Source organism: Anabrus simplex, chromosome 6, assembly GCF_040414725.1.
Source record: "Anabrus simplex isolate iqAnaSimp1 chromosome 6, ASM4041472v1, whole genome shotgun sequence".
Classification (NCBI taxonomy): domain Eukaryota; kingdom Metazoa; phylum Arthropoda; class Insecta; order Orthoptera; family Tettigoniidae; genus Anabrus; species Anabrus simplex.
Window position 1 is genome coordinate 217,223,397 of NC_090270.1, and position 15,301 is coordinate 217,238,697.

Here is a 15,301-nt window from a genome sequence, read left to right on the forward strand (position 1 = left end):
CGTCGAGGGTTGGTTCTTCCCTCGGACTCAGCGACGGACCCCACTTCTACCACCTCAAGGGCAGTGTCCTGGAGCGTGAGACTTTGGGTCGGAGGATACAACTGTAGAGGCGGTCCAGTACCTCACCCAGGTGACCTGCTTGCTATGCTGGACGGGGGCCTTGTGGGGGGATGGGAAGATTTCAAGGGATAGACAAGGAAGAGGGAAGGAAGCGAGGGAGGGAAGTTAAGTACCATCCCGGCATTTGCCTGTGTGGGAAACCACAGGAAACCACGTCGAGGATGACTTGGGGTGGGAATCCCCTCTCGCTCCTCTACTTAGTTGTCCTCCCGAGGTTGAGTGAACCTCGTTCCAGCCCTCCTGCTACTTTTCAAATTTCGTGGCAGAGCCGGGAATAGAACGCGGGCTTCCAGGAGTGGCAGCTAATCACACTAACCTCTATACCACAGAGGCGGACATCTCATCTACTTCAACGGACAAAACTGGCTTTACACCAGTCTCTTTTCAGACCAAGTTTGCTGTGAGGGAGTGAAAACTTGAGTGCACTCAGAATATCGTATTCATAATTTGGAAGTAAAAGACATAAAAGTAGCGAGAATGATTGCTGGTACAAGCAAGTGAAAATACAAATGGCAGGAGGTTACCCGGAATCAGAAGACAGAGGCTAAATTAGGAATAAACTCCGTGAATTAAACTGTATGTATGAAAAACCTTCGGTAGTAGGGCCATGTGAGGCGAATGGAGAACAATAGGTTACTTACAGAATAATGGACTCGACCATGCAGGGTAAGAGAAGTATAGGAAGGTCAAGGTGACGATAGTTAAGACTTAATTTTTAATGATTCAGTGATCGGAGGTGTAAAACTACACGAAGCCAAATAGCGAGATAAACATATTTTGAAAGGCTTGCAGAGTGAACGTTGGAAGGCAGAAAAATCTATTATGATTATGCATGTCTACCTTCCCCCGGCTCATTGTAGAGCGCAGATAATGTAATAATGGCGTATGGCCTCCGGAGACGCCTGATATCTTCCGTAAATGCAGATCAGGATTGATTGATTGATTGATTGATTGATTGATTGATTGATTGATTGATTGATTGATTGATTGATTGATTGATTGATTGATTGATTGATTGATTGATTGATTGATTGATTGATTGATTGATTGATTGATTGATTGATTGATTGATTGATTGATTGATTGATTGATTGATTGATTGATTGATTGATTGATTGATTGATTGATTGATTGATTGATTGATTGATTGATTGATTGATTGATTGATTGATTGATTGATTGATTGATTGATTGATTGATTGATTGATTGATTGATTGATTGATTGATTGATTGATTGATTCAGGTCTTTCAAGTTGACGTCCAGGACAGCCAACAGCGGAGTTCCATCCCACTCATCTCCCATATGCAGAGCTTGGCTCCATAACTGAAGCGCGTTAACTCGCGCGGCCTCTCCGCTCAGTACATTCTCCATCTAGGAGTGTAGGCTATATATCTTATTCCATTTATACAGACTACTTCCGTAGTGTAAATGTTAGCAATATTAGTCGCTGTTTTCGAAGACCAGGATTCGATTCTTGATACTGTGAGAGATTTAAGAAGAGCAGGAGAGCTGGTATGTTGCTAAAATACATCTCACCTCCTTTGGGAGTACCCCTTAAAAAAAGAAGTTGAGTATTGTTATGACAAAATAAAATCCTGAAAATTGTATTTTCTCTTGTTTTACAATCTAGTTGATACACCAGTGATAAATGCTTAGATTTTGGATGAAAATTAAATGAATCTAAGCAAGCAAATGGTGAGATCTTCAACCAGACGAGAACATTCGCACTGATTTTGCACAAACCCTGTGTCGATTAGAAAGCGGATTTCTAAGCTGGCGAGACGAGTTCGGACATCATTGAGGTAAGGAGAACAACGTTTCGAGGTTCATCAATCCCTCCAGCTGATATAAGAACGGGTTCTAGTGTTCACTGGCCACTATAAAGTAAAAACCATATACAAATGCAAGTGTCCTTTCTGACGGGGGTACATCTTTATCGTATGCGACAGATATATACTAAAATGAACATCCGTGTAAATAGGAAAAAAACCTGCTGTTTCAGAGCTTTTGCTATTAATTACCTGGGGGTGAAGTATTAACTTTAAACAGTGGAGTTAAAACCATTGCTAAAATGTTATTTATCTCAAAGCATTCATCACTTAGACTGAAGTGTAATAGTGGACTCTGTGGCTATTTGTACACCTTTGCAAATATGCGAAACATTCATTCAATACTTGGTATTTTGACTTTATGTCAATATTTTTTCCTGATGATTATGCATTACTTTTGGAATTTAAGGAAATACTTGAAATAAATAATAAATTGTACATTTAAGGGTTAGAAGAAGTACATGTATACCACTACTGAGGTAGTAAAATAACCAGCGATGGCAGAAGTAAAGAGAATATAAATGCAATGGAGTCTATTGTAAAACGTTTGCTAATCTCAAGAGAGATACTGTGTAGGGCCTATATTAGCAGGAATTGTTTAATGGAGCTTGGTAAACGTGTACAACAACTGAAGCACAAAGAAAATAGTAGTCTTTTAATAATAATAATAATAATAATAATAATAATAATAATAATAATAATAATAATAATAATAATAATAATAATAATAATAATAATAACGCCCTACTGTCCCCTTTCATTTACGATTTTCGGAGACGTCGAGTTGCCGGAATGTTGTCCGCAAGAGTTCTTTTAATGTGCCCAAAATCTAGCCACACGACGCTGATGTATTTGAATACCTTAACCCTTTATAGCGCAAAACTCTGGTGAACAAATAATATTACTTAAACAAATAAATAATGTCATTGGAAGCTATTGTTTTGGTTTTCATCAAAATCTGAGCCAATGCGTTGTTTGTATATGAGATAAGGGATAGTGAGTATTTTTACCAAAGAGCATTTAGGATTTTTTTCACTCGGACTGTGCACTGGTAAATATGTTTACCACTATGCTTACATGATAACTTTCCACGGTATGTAACATGAGTGAAGTTCAAGTGGCGCTCTGGAAAACATATGTACCACACTCGGAAGTGCAACGATTCAAGTGGCGGTGCAGCGCGCGATTTTCATGTGTACATGTTTTTGCCTAAGCACTTTACTAGACTAGGAAGCAGGCACTTAAGGCCACTAAGGGTGAACACATTTACCCAGTACCCCAAGTGGTAAATGTAATACTTACCAGCAACCTATAAAGGGTTACATTACCACCGGACTGAGTCGGAATAGAAACCTCCAACTTGGGTTCAGAAGGCAAGCGTTTTACCACCTGAGCTACTCAGCCCAGATAATGTCAATGAAATGCTGAGCAATAGAGGACTATTGAAAGTCAGGTGGGTCCATCTGATCATACAAGAAAATGTACTGTTCGTTTATGAAAGGAGAACGATCTGGCGAAATTTGAGCAGGAATAGGGAATGTTTAATAGGACACATTTTGTAAAATCCAGACTCGTTCATTCAACTTTAAAGGAATGTGTAGGGGAGATAGATAGTAGAGAAAGAGAAAGACCAAAGCAGATTAATGTGGATGCGATTTTCATGAAGAGACGAAAGAGTTAACTCAGGATGGTTTGGAGTCAGTGGACTGTTGACCTAACAAGAAGTACAAAGGGCACTAGGAAAGTTTTGCAATACGCAGTAACGATTGGCTGAACACCCCTGTTATGGTGAGGGATGAAAATTGGTCTAGAAGACAGCAAGGCGCGACCTTTAGACCAGTTGTTACCAAGCAGTGGGATTGAAAGCAAGTTGTCAGTGTGGTCTAAAGGTGAATATCGCGCAATTATCCGCTACAATTTTTCTCGTGGATTAACTGTTGACCAGTGCCTGGAGGAAATGACTCCTGTGCTGGGGAAAGACTGTCCACATCGAACAACAATTTTCCGCTGGTACAAAGAGTTCCAGAGGGGAAATTTTGGGGTTGAAAAGATCCTCGTTCTGGGTGGCCGTCTGAATCAGTGACTGAGGAAAACATTGAAGCTGTGAAAAAAATATTGCAGCAAGAGAGGCAGTTGACATATCGGCAGATAGAAGAGACCCTCCACATCCCTGCACCAGCTATTCATTCATTTCTACACGACCATCTCCATGTTAGAAAGGTTTGTTCCCTTTGGGTGCCCGATTCACTTTCCGAGGAACAGAGGGCACATCGAGTGAAATGGTGCCGAGAAATGCTAAAGCAGTTTGAAAATGGGACTTCGCGTAAAGTCAATAGCATCGTTGCAGGTGGCAATACTTGGTTTTATTATTACGATGTCCCAACAAAATCCCAGAACAAGGTGTGGCTGTTTGAAGATGATAGTTCTCCTGTGACTGTGCGAAAGTCAAGGTCAGTTAAGAAAAGGATGATTGCAGTATTCTTCACTAAACGGGGCATCCTGACTCGGGTTGTGCTAGAAACACAAAGGACAGTTACTGCGGAGTTGTACAGTGAGACTTGTCTGTCTCAGGTCATCCAGGTTCTCAATCAGCTCCGTCCCAGGTCACGGCTCAACACTTGACTCTTGCATCACTACAATCCTCCAGCACATCGTGCTTATCTAACAATGGATTTTCTCGCCAGATCAGTGTTGACTGTGCTTGATCACCCTCCATACAGTCCTGATCTTGCCCCATGTGACTTCGCACTCTTCCCAGAAGTGAAGATGAAGCTGAAAGGGCGGCGTTTTTCATCCGACGAGGAGCTTCTGGCAGCATGGGATCAAGAGTGTGAAAATGTAATCGAAGAAAAGTGGCAGAGTTGGTTCAGTGACTGGTTTCGACTTATGGAGAAGTGTATTGAATGTGGTGGAAAGTATTTTGAAAACGTCTAAAGCGTTCACTCACATTGCAAAACTTTCCTAGTGCCCTTTGTAGAATGAGGAGTGATCTAAATCGCATTGTTAATAAAGCGAGTACCGGGCGAGTTGGCCGTGCGTGTAGAGGCGCGCGGCTGTGAGCTTGCATCCGGGAGATAGTAGGTTCGAATCCCACTATCGGCAGCCCTGAAGATGGTTTTCCGTGGTTTCCCATTTTCACACCAGGCAAATGCTGGGGCTGTACCTTAATTAAGGCCACGGCCGCTTCCTTCCAACTCCTAGGCCATTCCTATCCCATCGTCGCCATAAGACCTATCTGTGTCGGTGCGACGTAAAGCCCCTAGCAAAAAATAAAAAATAAAAAAAAAGCTGTGAGCTTGCATCCGGGAGATAGTAGGTTCGAATCCCACTATCGGCAGCCCTGAAAATGGTTTTCCGTGGTTTCCCATTTTCACACCAGGCAAATGCTGGGGCTGTACCTTAATTAAGGCCACGGCCGCTTCCTTCCAACTCCTAGGCCTTTCCTATCCCATCGTCGCCATAAGACCTTTCTGTGTCGGTGCGACGTAAAGCCCATAGCAAAAAAAAAAAAATAAAGCGAGCATAGGTTTTGACATTGACATGAAATATTTAGACATCGCCGTGGACAATTGATTTTTCTTTTTTTTTTTTTTTTTTGGTTTACATCGCACCGACACAGATAGGTCTTATGGCGACGATGGGACAGGAGAGGGCTAGGAGTGGGAACGAAGCGACCGTAGCCTTCATTAAGGTACAGCCCCAGCATTTGCCTGGTGTGAAATGGGAAACCACGGAAAACTATCTTCAGGGCTGCCGACAGTAGGGTTCGAACCCACTATCTCCCGAATACTGGATACTGGCCGCACTTAAGCGACTGCAGCTATCGAGCTCGGTGTGTACAAATGAAAACTCACGTGTAGTTTTGCAATGTTTTATTCATTGTTACATGGATCTCGTACAACCATGAGGTACTTTGTGAAATTGTGGGATTTTAATGTTGAACACATTTCGTAGTAAACAAAATAGGGGTCGTCATACTACGAAAAACGTAAAAAGCAATTTCCTCAATTATGCCGTAAATTGAAGGGCTAAAGGGCCCGGAAAGGCTTCAAATTGTGAGTCTTCGATAGAACTATCAAACTTCTTTTTTAAAAATCTCAAAAATCACTTCCGCCCTTAATACAGTTCCGGAAAAACAACCTAAAATCGTTTGTTTCTTTACTCACTTTCTTTTTGATTCAAATCCTAGGCAAATTAACGTATTTACATATTTATTTTTGTAATTGGATCCTTTGTTCAATACCCTCAGGCGTGTTTTGATCTTTTGAAACATGTCCACACCGAATGTAGTTATAAACTTACGTGAAACCATATACAGCAGAGACAATACGCGACACTTACGGAATTAACCTTGCTAAAATGGGAGACAATTTGACGGTGGCGCTCCTAGTGACTTGACCTGAAAAATCGCGCTAAATTCAAATATCAATGGAAATGTATATACGGAAATGGATAAATAAATTACGTCTAGAAAGAAAGTGTTATTGAGGTATTAACTTCGAAGTTGCTAAAGCAATTCTGGATAAATGAATAGAGAATTATTTAAAAGGTTATTATTTAAAGACTGAAATTAGACATATAAACAAGATGTGAAATAGACTGCTGTGAAATGGCTTGATCTTTCATTTATGCATTACTTTTTTAGCTTTAGCATTCCTGCCTGAACTTTTACGGTTGGATTTGTCTTTTTTCTCATTTAAAAAACATTTTATCATAACATTAAGACACTTGTCAATAAAAATATCGCCACATTCCTTACACATATGATGCAATGAATTAACATTTAATAGCTGCACAGTTCTCCTCTTAACATGAAGCATACTAACAGAAAGAAAAAATATAAAATCCTGGCTTTATTCTGAGAAGAGGGATAAAAGAAAGAAAAGTATGAAAATGTTGTCGATAGTGATGCTTTGAGGAATATTTACGTACAATTAGAGTAAAAATGTAACATACCCTTGGCTGTATAGTCGAGGATTTTTAAAGTCGCTGGCCTGGAAATGATCTGAACAGATCTTATAATTCTTATATAAGCGTAACGTCCCTTCTTTCTTGTACAGCTTATCCAAATCACTTCTGTGGCATTTTAAAAACCACAGATCACACCTACAACAACACATCGGCATTGAAGGTTAACTGCTGCACTATACAATAAAATATGCGTATTACATTTTAAGCCAGTTAAAATATGGGTCGAGCAGGTCAGATGATTATGAAGTACTATAAAGATCTCTGTCATTGGGAGAATATATATGCAAACACAATATTACTTACATTTTCTTGTCACGAGGTCAGGCACATTCTTCTCTACTTCATAGTTATATACTGCATCCAAGCACAGCACATACCTTTCTCCTCATGTTGAGAGGAGATATCAAGGAATGACACACGCTACTATTTAATTATGTCAACTCACTGAAAACGCATAAATAACACCAAAAACTCCACACAAAAATACACGTGCTCTTATGACAGAATCAGTAGTTTTCAGGTCTACTCGCTAGAGAGAGCTCTAATAGCTGTCCCTCGATATCTCGCTCAGTGTCGCGTACTGTCTCTACTGTATTTGGTGAAACTCTGCATAGACTCACATTAGCGCTCGTAGTGGTGCTTACGTGAAACAATGCATTGACTCACATTAGCGGTCGTAGTGGTAGAAAAAAGCAAACTGCTAATCTAAACGGCCGAATAATGATGATTAAGAAAAGGATTGTAATTTTTAGGAATAAAAGAATATATTCTCATACTTTATAATATTTTATTTACCTAAGAATCGTAGTTCATATCCCTAGGATGTTTTGAACATTGAGTTGCTTGCCTGAAGGGGTAGAACTGTGGATTTTTATCCACTTTAAATGACAATTGATTTTCCCTGTATTGTATTTTAATCTGTTTTCAGAACACTGCAACTTTGTCAAACATACTTAGAGGTGAATGCCTTGTTGTATCTTGGTGTTGCAGTCTATTGCACGTCTCCTCCTCATATTGACAACGCGCGTCACAACGCGTTGCCCGAACAGAACACATTTGACCTGGACAGCACCCTCCAATACCAATGCTACCCTGGATACGTGACCAATGGTTTCCCGAAGGCAAAGTGCCTCGCCATTGACGGAGTCGCCTCCTGGTTCGGACCGGACATCTCGTGCGAGCGTACGTATGGTCAGTTGAGGTAATGCCGCATGTGCTAGAATAGGTAGTCAGCTTAAATATCTCATGCTAACTTTACAGTGATTAGTGTAACAGAGGGTAAAGCTTTCTAGTAGAGCATGGAATGAATACAGCACGTCTTCAGAGTGATGCATGTTCTGGAATGTTAACATTGATGCATTCACAGCCCGTACTTGTAGACTTGGGCTTATGCCGTTTCGCAGAGAACTTCGTTCCACATCTTCAGAATAAAATCTCGACTGTTCACGAGGAAGACTTTTACAATAATGAGGGTTTGAATTTAAGAATGCTTATACCGTTGGAGCTGTAGTGGTACGTTCGTTCGTCACCAGGTGGCTCGCTGTATGCTGGCACAGCGCTCCTAGCGGGAGCTGATGATAACATTAACCACCAATTAAGATGTTATATCACACAGTGTGTGCGTGAGAAGTAACAGAGAGGACATCAGACGAATGAGGGACGAATGTGGTAGCAGAAATAAATAGAAACTAATAAAATAAAATGCAACGAAAACACCAGGATAGAATAGAACAGAGGTGAAGAATGGAAAGAAAATGTGTGGAAAAAACTAGAGGATGATAATGACGTGAGACAGTGTAGTGGGGGGGGGGGAGTATAACCGGTGTAGAAACATTATGAACGTATGACACATAACACATAGCTTGGAAATAAACCGTCTAGTAATGAAAGTACGAATTTGGGAAACAAAAGACAAAGACACCTCCGTACAGGCCATGAAGGCCCTTGAAGGAGTGGAAGGTAAAGGCTTCCACCAATGTTAATCGCGGCACGTGATGGGGTAGAGTGGTTAGCTCTACGCCCGGCCACCTTTGCCCCCAGGAATTAACCTGGTACTCATTTTTGGTGTAGGCTGAGTGAACCTCAGGGCCATATGCACCTAATTTGGGAAACACCGAAACGAAATAACAATAGAGAAAGGACAGGGAAGAGAACTACCTACGGAAATCCTTAATGGCTGGCAACCACATATTACTTAATTGATAGCCAGTGTCCCTGTTGAAATTTTTAGGATTTTTACGGATTTCCACAGCTTCCCGTATAATCCTACACCTGTAGTGTTTTGTGTGGGTAATAACTCGAATATCTGAAGAAGCGGAGTAAAATTCTCTGCGAAACATAAAGATTTTCACGTTGTTTTCTTGACACGGCATAAACCCAAAAGCCCGTATAATGTCTATATGTTCTAGAACGTTCAGTTCACGGAAAAAAGGAAGAGATGAGGGTGGATGAAAAAAGTAAAGCCCAACATTTTTTTGAGATAATGGATATGTAAAGCAAAATATTATACACAAAATACTACAAGTTTTACATATTTTTCAGCGTATGAACCCTTTCGAGATAATTCTCTCCTCGTGAAACCAAATTGAATACGCCCCTTCATATAACTCCGTTCCTTGGAAATATATCCCTCCCACCCACCCACCCCCAACGCACGACCGATTTCATTTCTTTTATTTTATCTGAACAAACTCCCTGGCAGAGAACCTGAGAATCTCAAACTCTTCATGACAAGGCTCAGGCTCACGTTGCGGCTTCTGTTCGTGCAAACATATTTGAGAAGTATACCTGAGAGATATTCGATCATCCATTATACAGTGCAGACCTGCACCATTTGACTTTCACCTCTTCGTACCACTGATGAAATTCCTAGGTGGTCAACGCTTCAGTGAGATAAAGAAGTGAAATAGGCCGTGCGTATGTCACTATATTTCCAGGGAAAGGAGTTCTTGAAAGAGCCGTATTCAGATTGTTATCACGATGAGGGAAAAATATCTCGAGAGACTTGGTTTGTATGTTAAAAAGTATGTAAAAACCTGTACGTTTCTTCTTCTTCTTTTTTTTTCATATTCTTTCTTGTTTTTCTTACTTTATAAAAACTGTTGTGCGTTAATCTTCGATACACTCTCGTGTATTGCTCTTTATAAATACTACTACTTTTAGGGAACAGTAATTTGCTACAAAATACTTTGAAATAGTTTGACTACTTATCTCTCTTCTATCCGGATAATTCAAAATAATATTGTCTAAGATTAGTACCTAGTCCACTAATAGCTTCTGTACTTAGTTCCCATTCTTGGACAGGCTATTAGGCCTGTTCCAATATCATACTCAAACCAGCGTTTTCATGCGTCGACTAATGAATACCTCTTCTTGCAAGAGAATAGGTTTTTTTCCGATTAACTTGTATTCCAGACCTAAAACTATTTTCGTCCTCTTGTATAGACTATGTATTTAATTCCTCCGGTCAGATGTTTTGGATAACTAAACTTTCCACTATATTATGTAATGTCTTCCTATTTATTCTACCGAACAGGATGGGCAAGCTTTTGTATTCTATATCCTTCATCCTTAGAACGTCATCTCTCAAATTTTCCCTATTTCATTTTATTGTCTTGACTCTTCATGTCTTTTTTTTACCTTTGATAAATATCATATCAATAATCTAAATAATCGCACTTAATATTACTGTACTTTATTTCCGTAACTTATTCACTTACGTCTCGCTTCCATACACTAACGTTGCCAGAGGTATTGTTTTATACCTAGATACAATTTATCTTCTCTTACCTTACCTCTTAGTGTTCGTCTAATTGTTCCACACATCTAGGTAATTGGTCCTTGAAGTAAAATATGAGAGACACTGTTAGTTGTCTACGATCCCCAAATTCGAGATACGATCCTGATGTTGCACGGCAGTATGATAACGACGGCTTTGCGTATCTCTGTACTTGTTTTCCAATTAGACACACGCCTTGAGTGACATTCAGTCGCTAAGCGACAGCCTACTGAGTGCAGCCTGAATTCTATCGTGTATTCATCTGCATGACATGTCTATACCTCACTTGCAATGATCGATCTGTCAATGGATAAATGAACATCTACCTGTGTGCCGTGGCAGGAGAAGTAGTTTAAAGGAACTAGAACTGATATCAGTCACTTGTGTTTTTCTTTACCTCTTAAACTTCATTAACAGATAATTCACAACCAAGGTAAGTAAAGTAGAGACTAGAGACTTGTGCTACTGCTGAATTGCAATTTTTTTTTTTTGCTAGGGGCTTTACGTCGCGCCGACACAGATAGGTTTTATGGCGACGATTGGATAGGAAAGGCCTAGGAGTTGGAAGGAAGCGGCCGTGGCCTTAATTAAGGTACAGCCCCAGCATTTGCCTTGTGTGAAAATGGGAAACCACGGAAAACCATTTTCAGGGCTGCCGATAGTGGGATTCGAACCTACTATCTCCCGGATGCAAGCTCACAGCCGCGCGCCTCTACGCGCACGGCCAACTCGCCCGGTAATTGCTATCTTTACTCTGAGAATATACTACTTCTTCCCCTGCCGTGTTATTATTTTAGTCTTTTTGTGGACATGTACGGAGTGTAGTAACTTAATACTAAGTTTTGACAGATTGTGTATATGTGTAACGTGTATATCTAATGTAGATAAAAGCATTGCGTCTATGTGCGTATTATTATTTAGTTTTATATTCATCTCGTAATTACTTTGTCTACTTACAATGTCTGATCCAAAGTATACGAACAACCCTCTGAACACGTAAACTAGAGCTAGATGTCACTGTTGCTAACATGCCAGCCGTAACCTCCAGCTCTGTATCTAACCAGTTCATCAGTAACCTCCAGCTCTGTATCTAACCTGTTCATCAGTAACCTACAACTCTGTATCTAACCTGTTCATCAGTAAACCATTGGATTAGAGAATGAAAAATTGGGACATAGCGCTCAAGACCAGAATTGGTCGACAGGCTACAAGTCCGTAGCATTTTGCTCAGTGTTCCAAGATACCTGAAGAATAAGTGGAACGAGGGAGTTCAGTAATTTCGAAAATGGAATGGTTTATTGCTTGCCACATCAGCAAGTAATCAGTCAGGGCCACCCTTCGCCTTTATTACAGCTCAAACTGTGCGTGGGAAACTATCTACCACATGTCGGAACGTCTCCGGGAGTATGGCAGACCATTTTTCCTGCAGCTCTGTAGCAAGTGCATTTAGTAGTGTCGGTCGACGGGACCTTGAGCCTATTATTTATTATTTCTGCAGATATTTAATATCCAGTGTTTGACAGACTTATTCTTTGGTAGATGTTGCAGGAGTTCCTACCTCATTTTTTTAAGGGAAATTATGTTTGCTTTCCTCTGCTCTTCTGGTAAGATTTTCATTCCTCAACATGATCAGTTTGGTGGTTCAAGTGTTATGGTGAGGGGAGGCATAATGTTGCATGGGAGCATCTACCTCCAAATGTTTGAATGTGGTACACTCACTGGTCAACGTTATTGTGAAAGTGTACTCCTTCTCCACCTGCGTATTTTCAGGGGTGCATTCGACCCTGACTTCATTTTTATGGATGACAATACACTACTGCATCGAACAGCGTACATGGAGGAGCTCTTGGAACGAGAGGGCATTCGGCAAATGGACTGACCTGCCCGTTCCTCCGACTTAAATCCCATCGAGCACGTACGGGACATGTTGGACAGACGTATTGCAGCACTTCCACATGCAGCAACGACTATCCAGCAGTTGTCAACTGCGCTGGTGGAGGCATGGAACGCCCAACTACAAGAGCTATTTACCAGTCGTGTGGCCAGCATCGGAACACGTTGCAGAGCATGCATCGCTGTCCGTGGTGATCACACACCCTTTAAAGAATCATGTCCCTTCTTTTGTGATGTCCAGGGGACCATCGTGAGTCGTAATTTATTGTCTCTGTACAAATGTGTCATTCCTGTTCATTTCATCGCATATTCCTTTCAGTTGCCTACCATACCACACTGTAGCAGTTCTTTCTATGTAAGTCATTGCGACTCATGATGGTCCCAAAAGATCAAAATCAAAGAAGAGTTTCCTAAATGTCACTACAACTTTCAACAAATCACCAGGAATAGCGTGCCGAGACCTGTGGCGAAGCAGAATACAACACCTTTCGGAGTGGATGGTACCTCATGAATCTCCACCTCGTCACTTGTAATCGAGCTAGCGAAGCTAGAGGTAGTACTGTATAGTGAGTGCTGAGTGAGAAGAATGAATATTGCTGTAGCCGCGTAGAAGTGAATCCTGGACCAGCTGGAGCAATGAGTTGGGAAGACATGGAAAAGATTCGGGGAAACAGAGAGGCCTGTCGGGCTGAACGAATGGGGGAGCTATTTCGTGAGCAGAGCAATGAAATGAGAGAAATTAAAGACTGAGTACAAGATCTAAGAATTATAACCGAAAAGGTGGTGGAGAACTTTGGGAAATACTGAAGGCTAAAATGAAGGGGCTGGAGGGAGAATTGGAGCGAATCAAGTGGCAATAGAAAATGATTATTCAGGAAGCTAAGAGAAATGTTTCTCTGCCTCCTGGACATCAGCTCAGCTAGGCTACTTGTAGGTCACTTAATCGTTTGAGGAGTGGTACTGGAAGGCTAGGGACAACCTCAAGAAGTGGGGTTATTTAGGAAAACAGACAGAACTTTGTAATGGCTGGGAAACACAAACTACCCCACAAATATATAACTGTCAACTATGCCCTGTCCAATATACACTTCAAGAGCTCATTCAAGCGACAAAAAGGCAATTGCTGTCGCTGATTGTTATTGGATGGACTTAGTGTGACCGCATGAATTACATCTGTAAATTGCCGTGTATTATGTCTGATATAACGTGTATGTTATGTTCATGTATATTTGTAATAATAATGTTATTGAATTTCGTCCCACTAACTACTTTTACGGGTTTCGGGGACATTTTCAGTGTATTTGTACTGAATTTCATACGTATTTAATTTCTTGTATTGTTCATATTGTATTAACACTCTGACACGAAAGAATAATAGTAATAATGTCGGAGTTGCTGTCTATGCAGACAATGAGTTGTATTGGGCAGTCCTCTTTTATCACACACACTGTACGTACCTGTGGCCAAACAGCATTTGAAACGACGCCAGTGTTTGGATAATTTCTATGGAAAATTCAAACAGATGCATTCTGTTTTGATTGAGAGTTGTATTCGAATATTTAGAGCAAGAAAGCAATATTATATTAACCCCTTAAAACGATAATTAACTTTCCATATGTTGCGTTTTTTAAACTTCAGGTAATTTTTCATTACTAAGTAAATGTTCAAATATTGTCAATGGTTCGGGATTATCCCCAACGTTAGCATGAATCCCACTATTGCTGGTAAATATCTTGCGCGACCCTCCAAACACAACCCAATCAGTCTGAACGTCTTCAATCTCCACATTCGTGTCTGTTATCCTGGAATTCATCACTCGTCGCAAAGCAAGAACATTCCCTCAGTATCACTGCTAAATTACATCGTTCGTTTACACTCGGATGTTTTAGTGAGGAAACCATATTATGAAAATCAGTTTATGTTAGATTTAGGGGAGTAAGGTAGCATCTGTGGGGAATGAGTCCGGTAAGGAGGCATTAAGAATGACGGATAGAAAAGCAGGGGTTCCAATGTCGAACTGCTGGATTTATACGATGTTTCTGTGATAAAGCATAGCAAATAATGGGAATAATCCACGTCACTAACCATCTGTCAGTAGGCATGAGAGATCAGTGACATGTCTAACAATGTAACCACGACACAATTCCTAGTATAATATTTTCGAAATTAAATATTACGCCCGTGTGGTTCGGAAACCACTTAAAACTTCATATCTATGACAGACAATTGCTTCAACTGTCCCTCAGACTATGGTAAGTACAGGGTCAGATATCGTGATTTGGGTTACATCGCGTATTCCTACCTACGAAATGTCACTGTAAAATTTGTCACAAATGGAACATAATAATTACTTTTACTTAAATGAAGGGAAAAATCTGCGGCAAATTAAGAAATACCGTCGTTATTAGAAAAATTTGAATGCATACTTAAGGCCTGTAGACAACTCCTTTATGTCGTATTTCGCTGCTGGTGCCGTCTTTTGTTAATTTCTTTAGATCCAGGGCTAGCACTGAGAAATGGGAGTGCTATGTCTGTGGACTCTCATCTTTGTTCATATGACTAGAGCGGCCAGTTGAAACAGCAAAATGGAGGTCAATAGCATTCACGATAAGAACAATAGCATGATCCCTGGACCAATAAATGCGTTTTTTTTTTTTGTTCGAACGAAAATAGCATGATCCCTGGACCAATAAATCACTAGTCCACAG

The 15,301-nt window shown here is 40.5% G+C and overlaps 1 protein-coding gene across 1 annotated transcript in view; it reads left to right on the forward strand.

The window, feature by feature from the left end:
- Hasp (Hig-anchoring scaffold protein) overlaps nt 1-15,301 on the forward strand; it is a 1,448,565-nt gene that overhangs the window by 1,176,909 nt on the left and 256,355 nt on the right. The window contains exon 5 of the mRNA XM_068228385.1: nt 7,913-8,104. Coding sequence (XP_068084486.1) covers nt 7,913-8,104 — 192 coding nt within the window. The remainder of the gene's footprint in view (nt 1-7,912; nt 8,105-15,301) is intronic.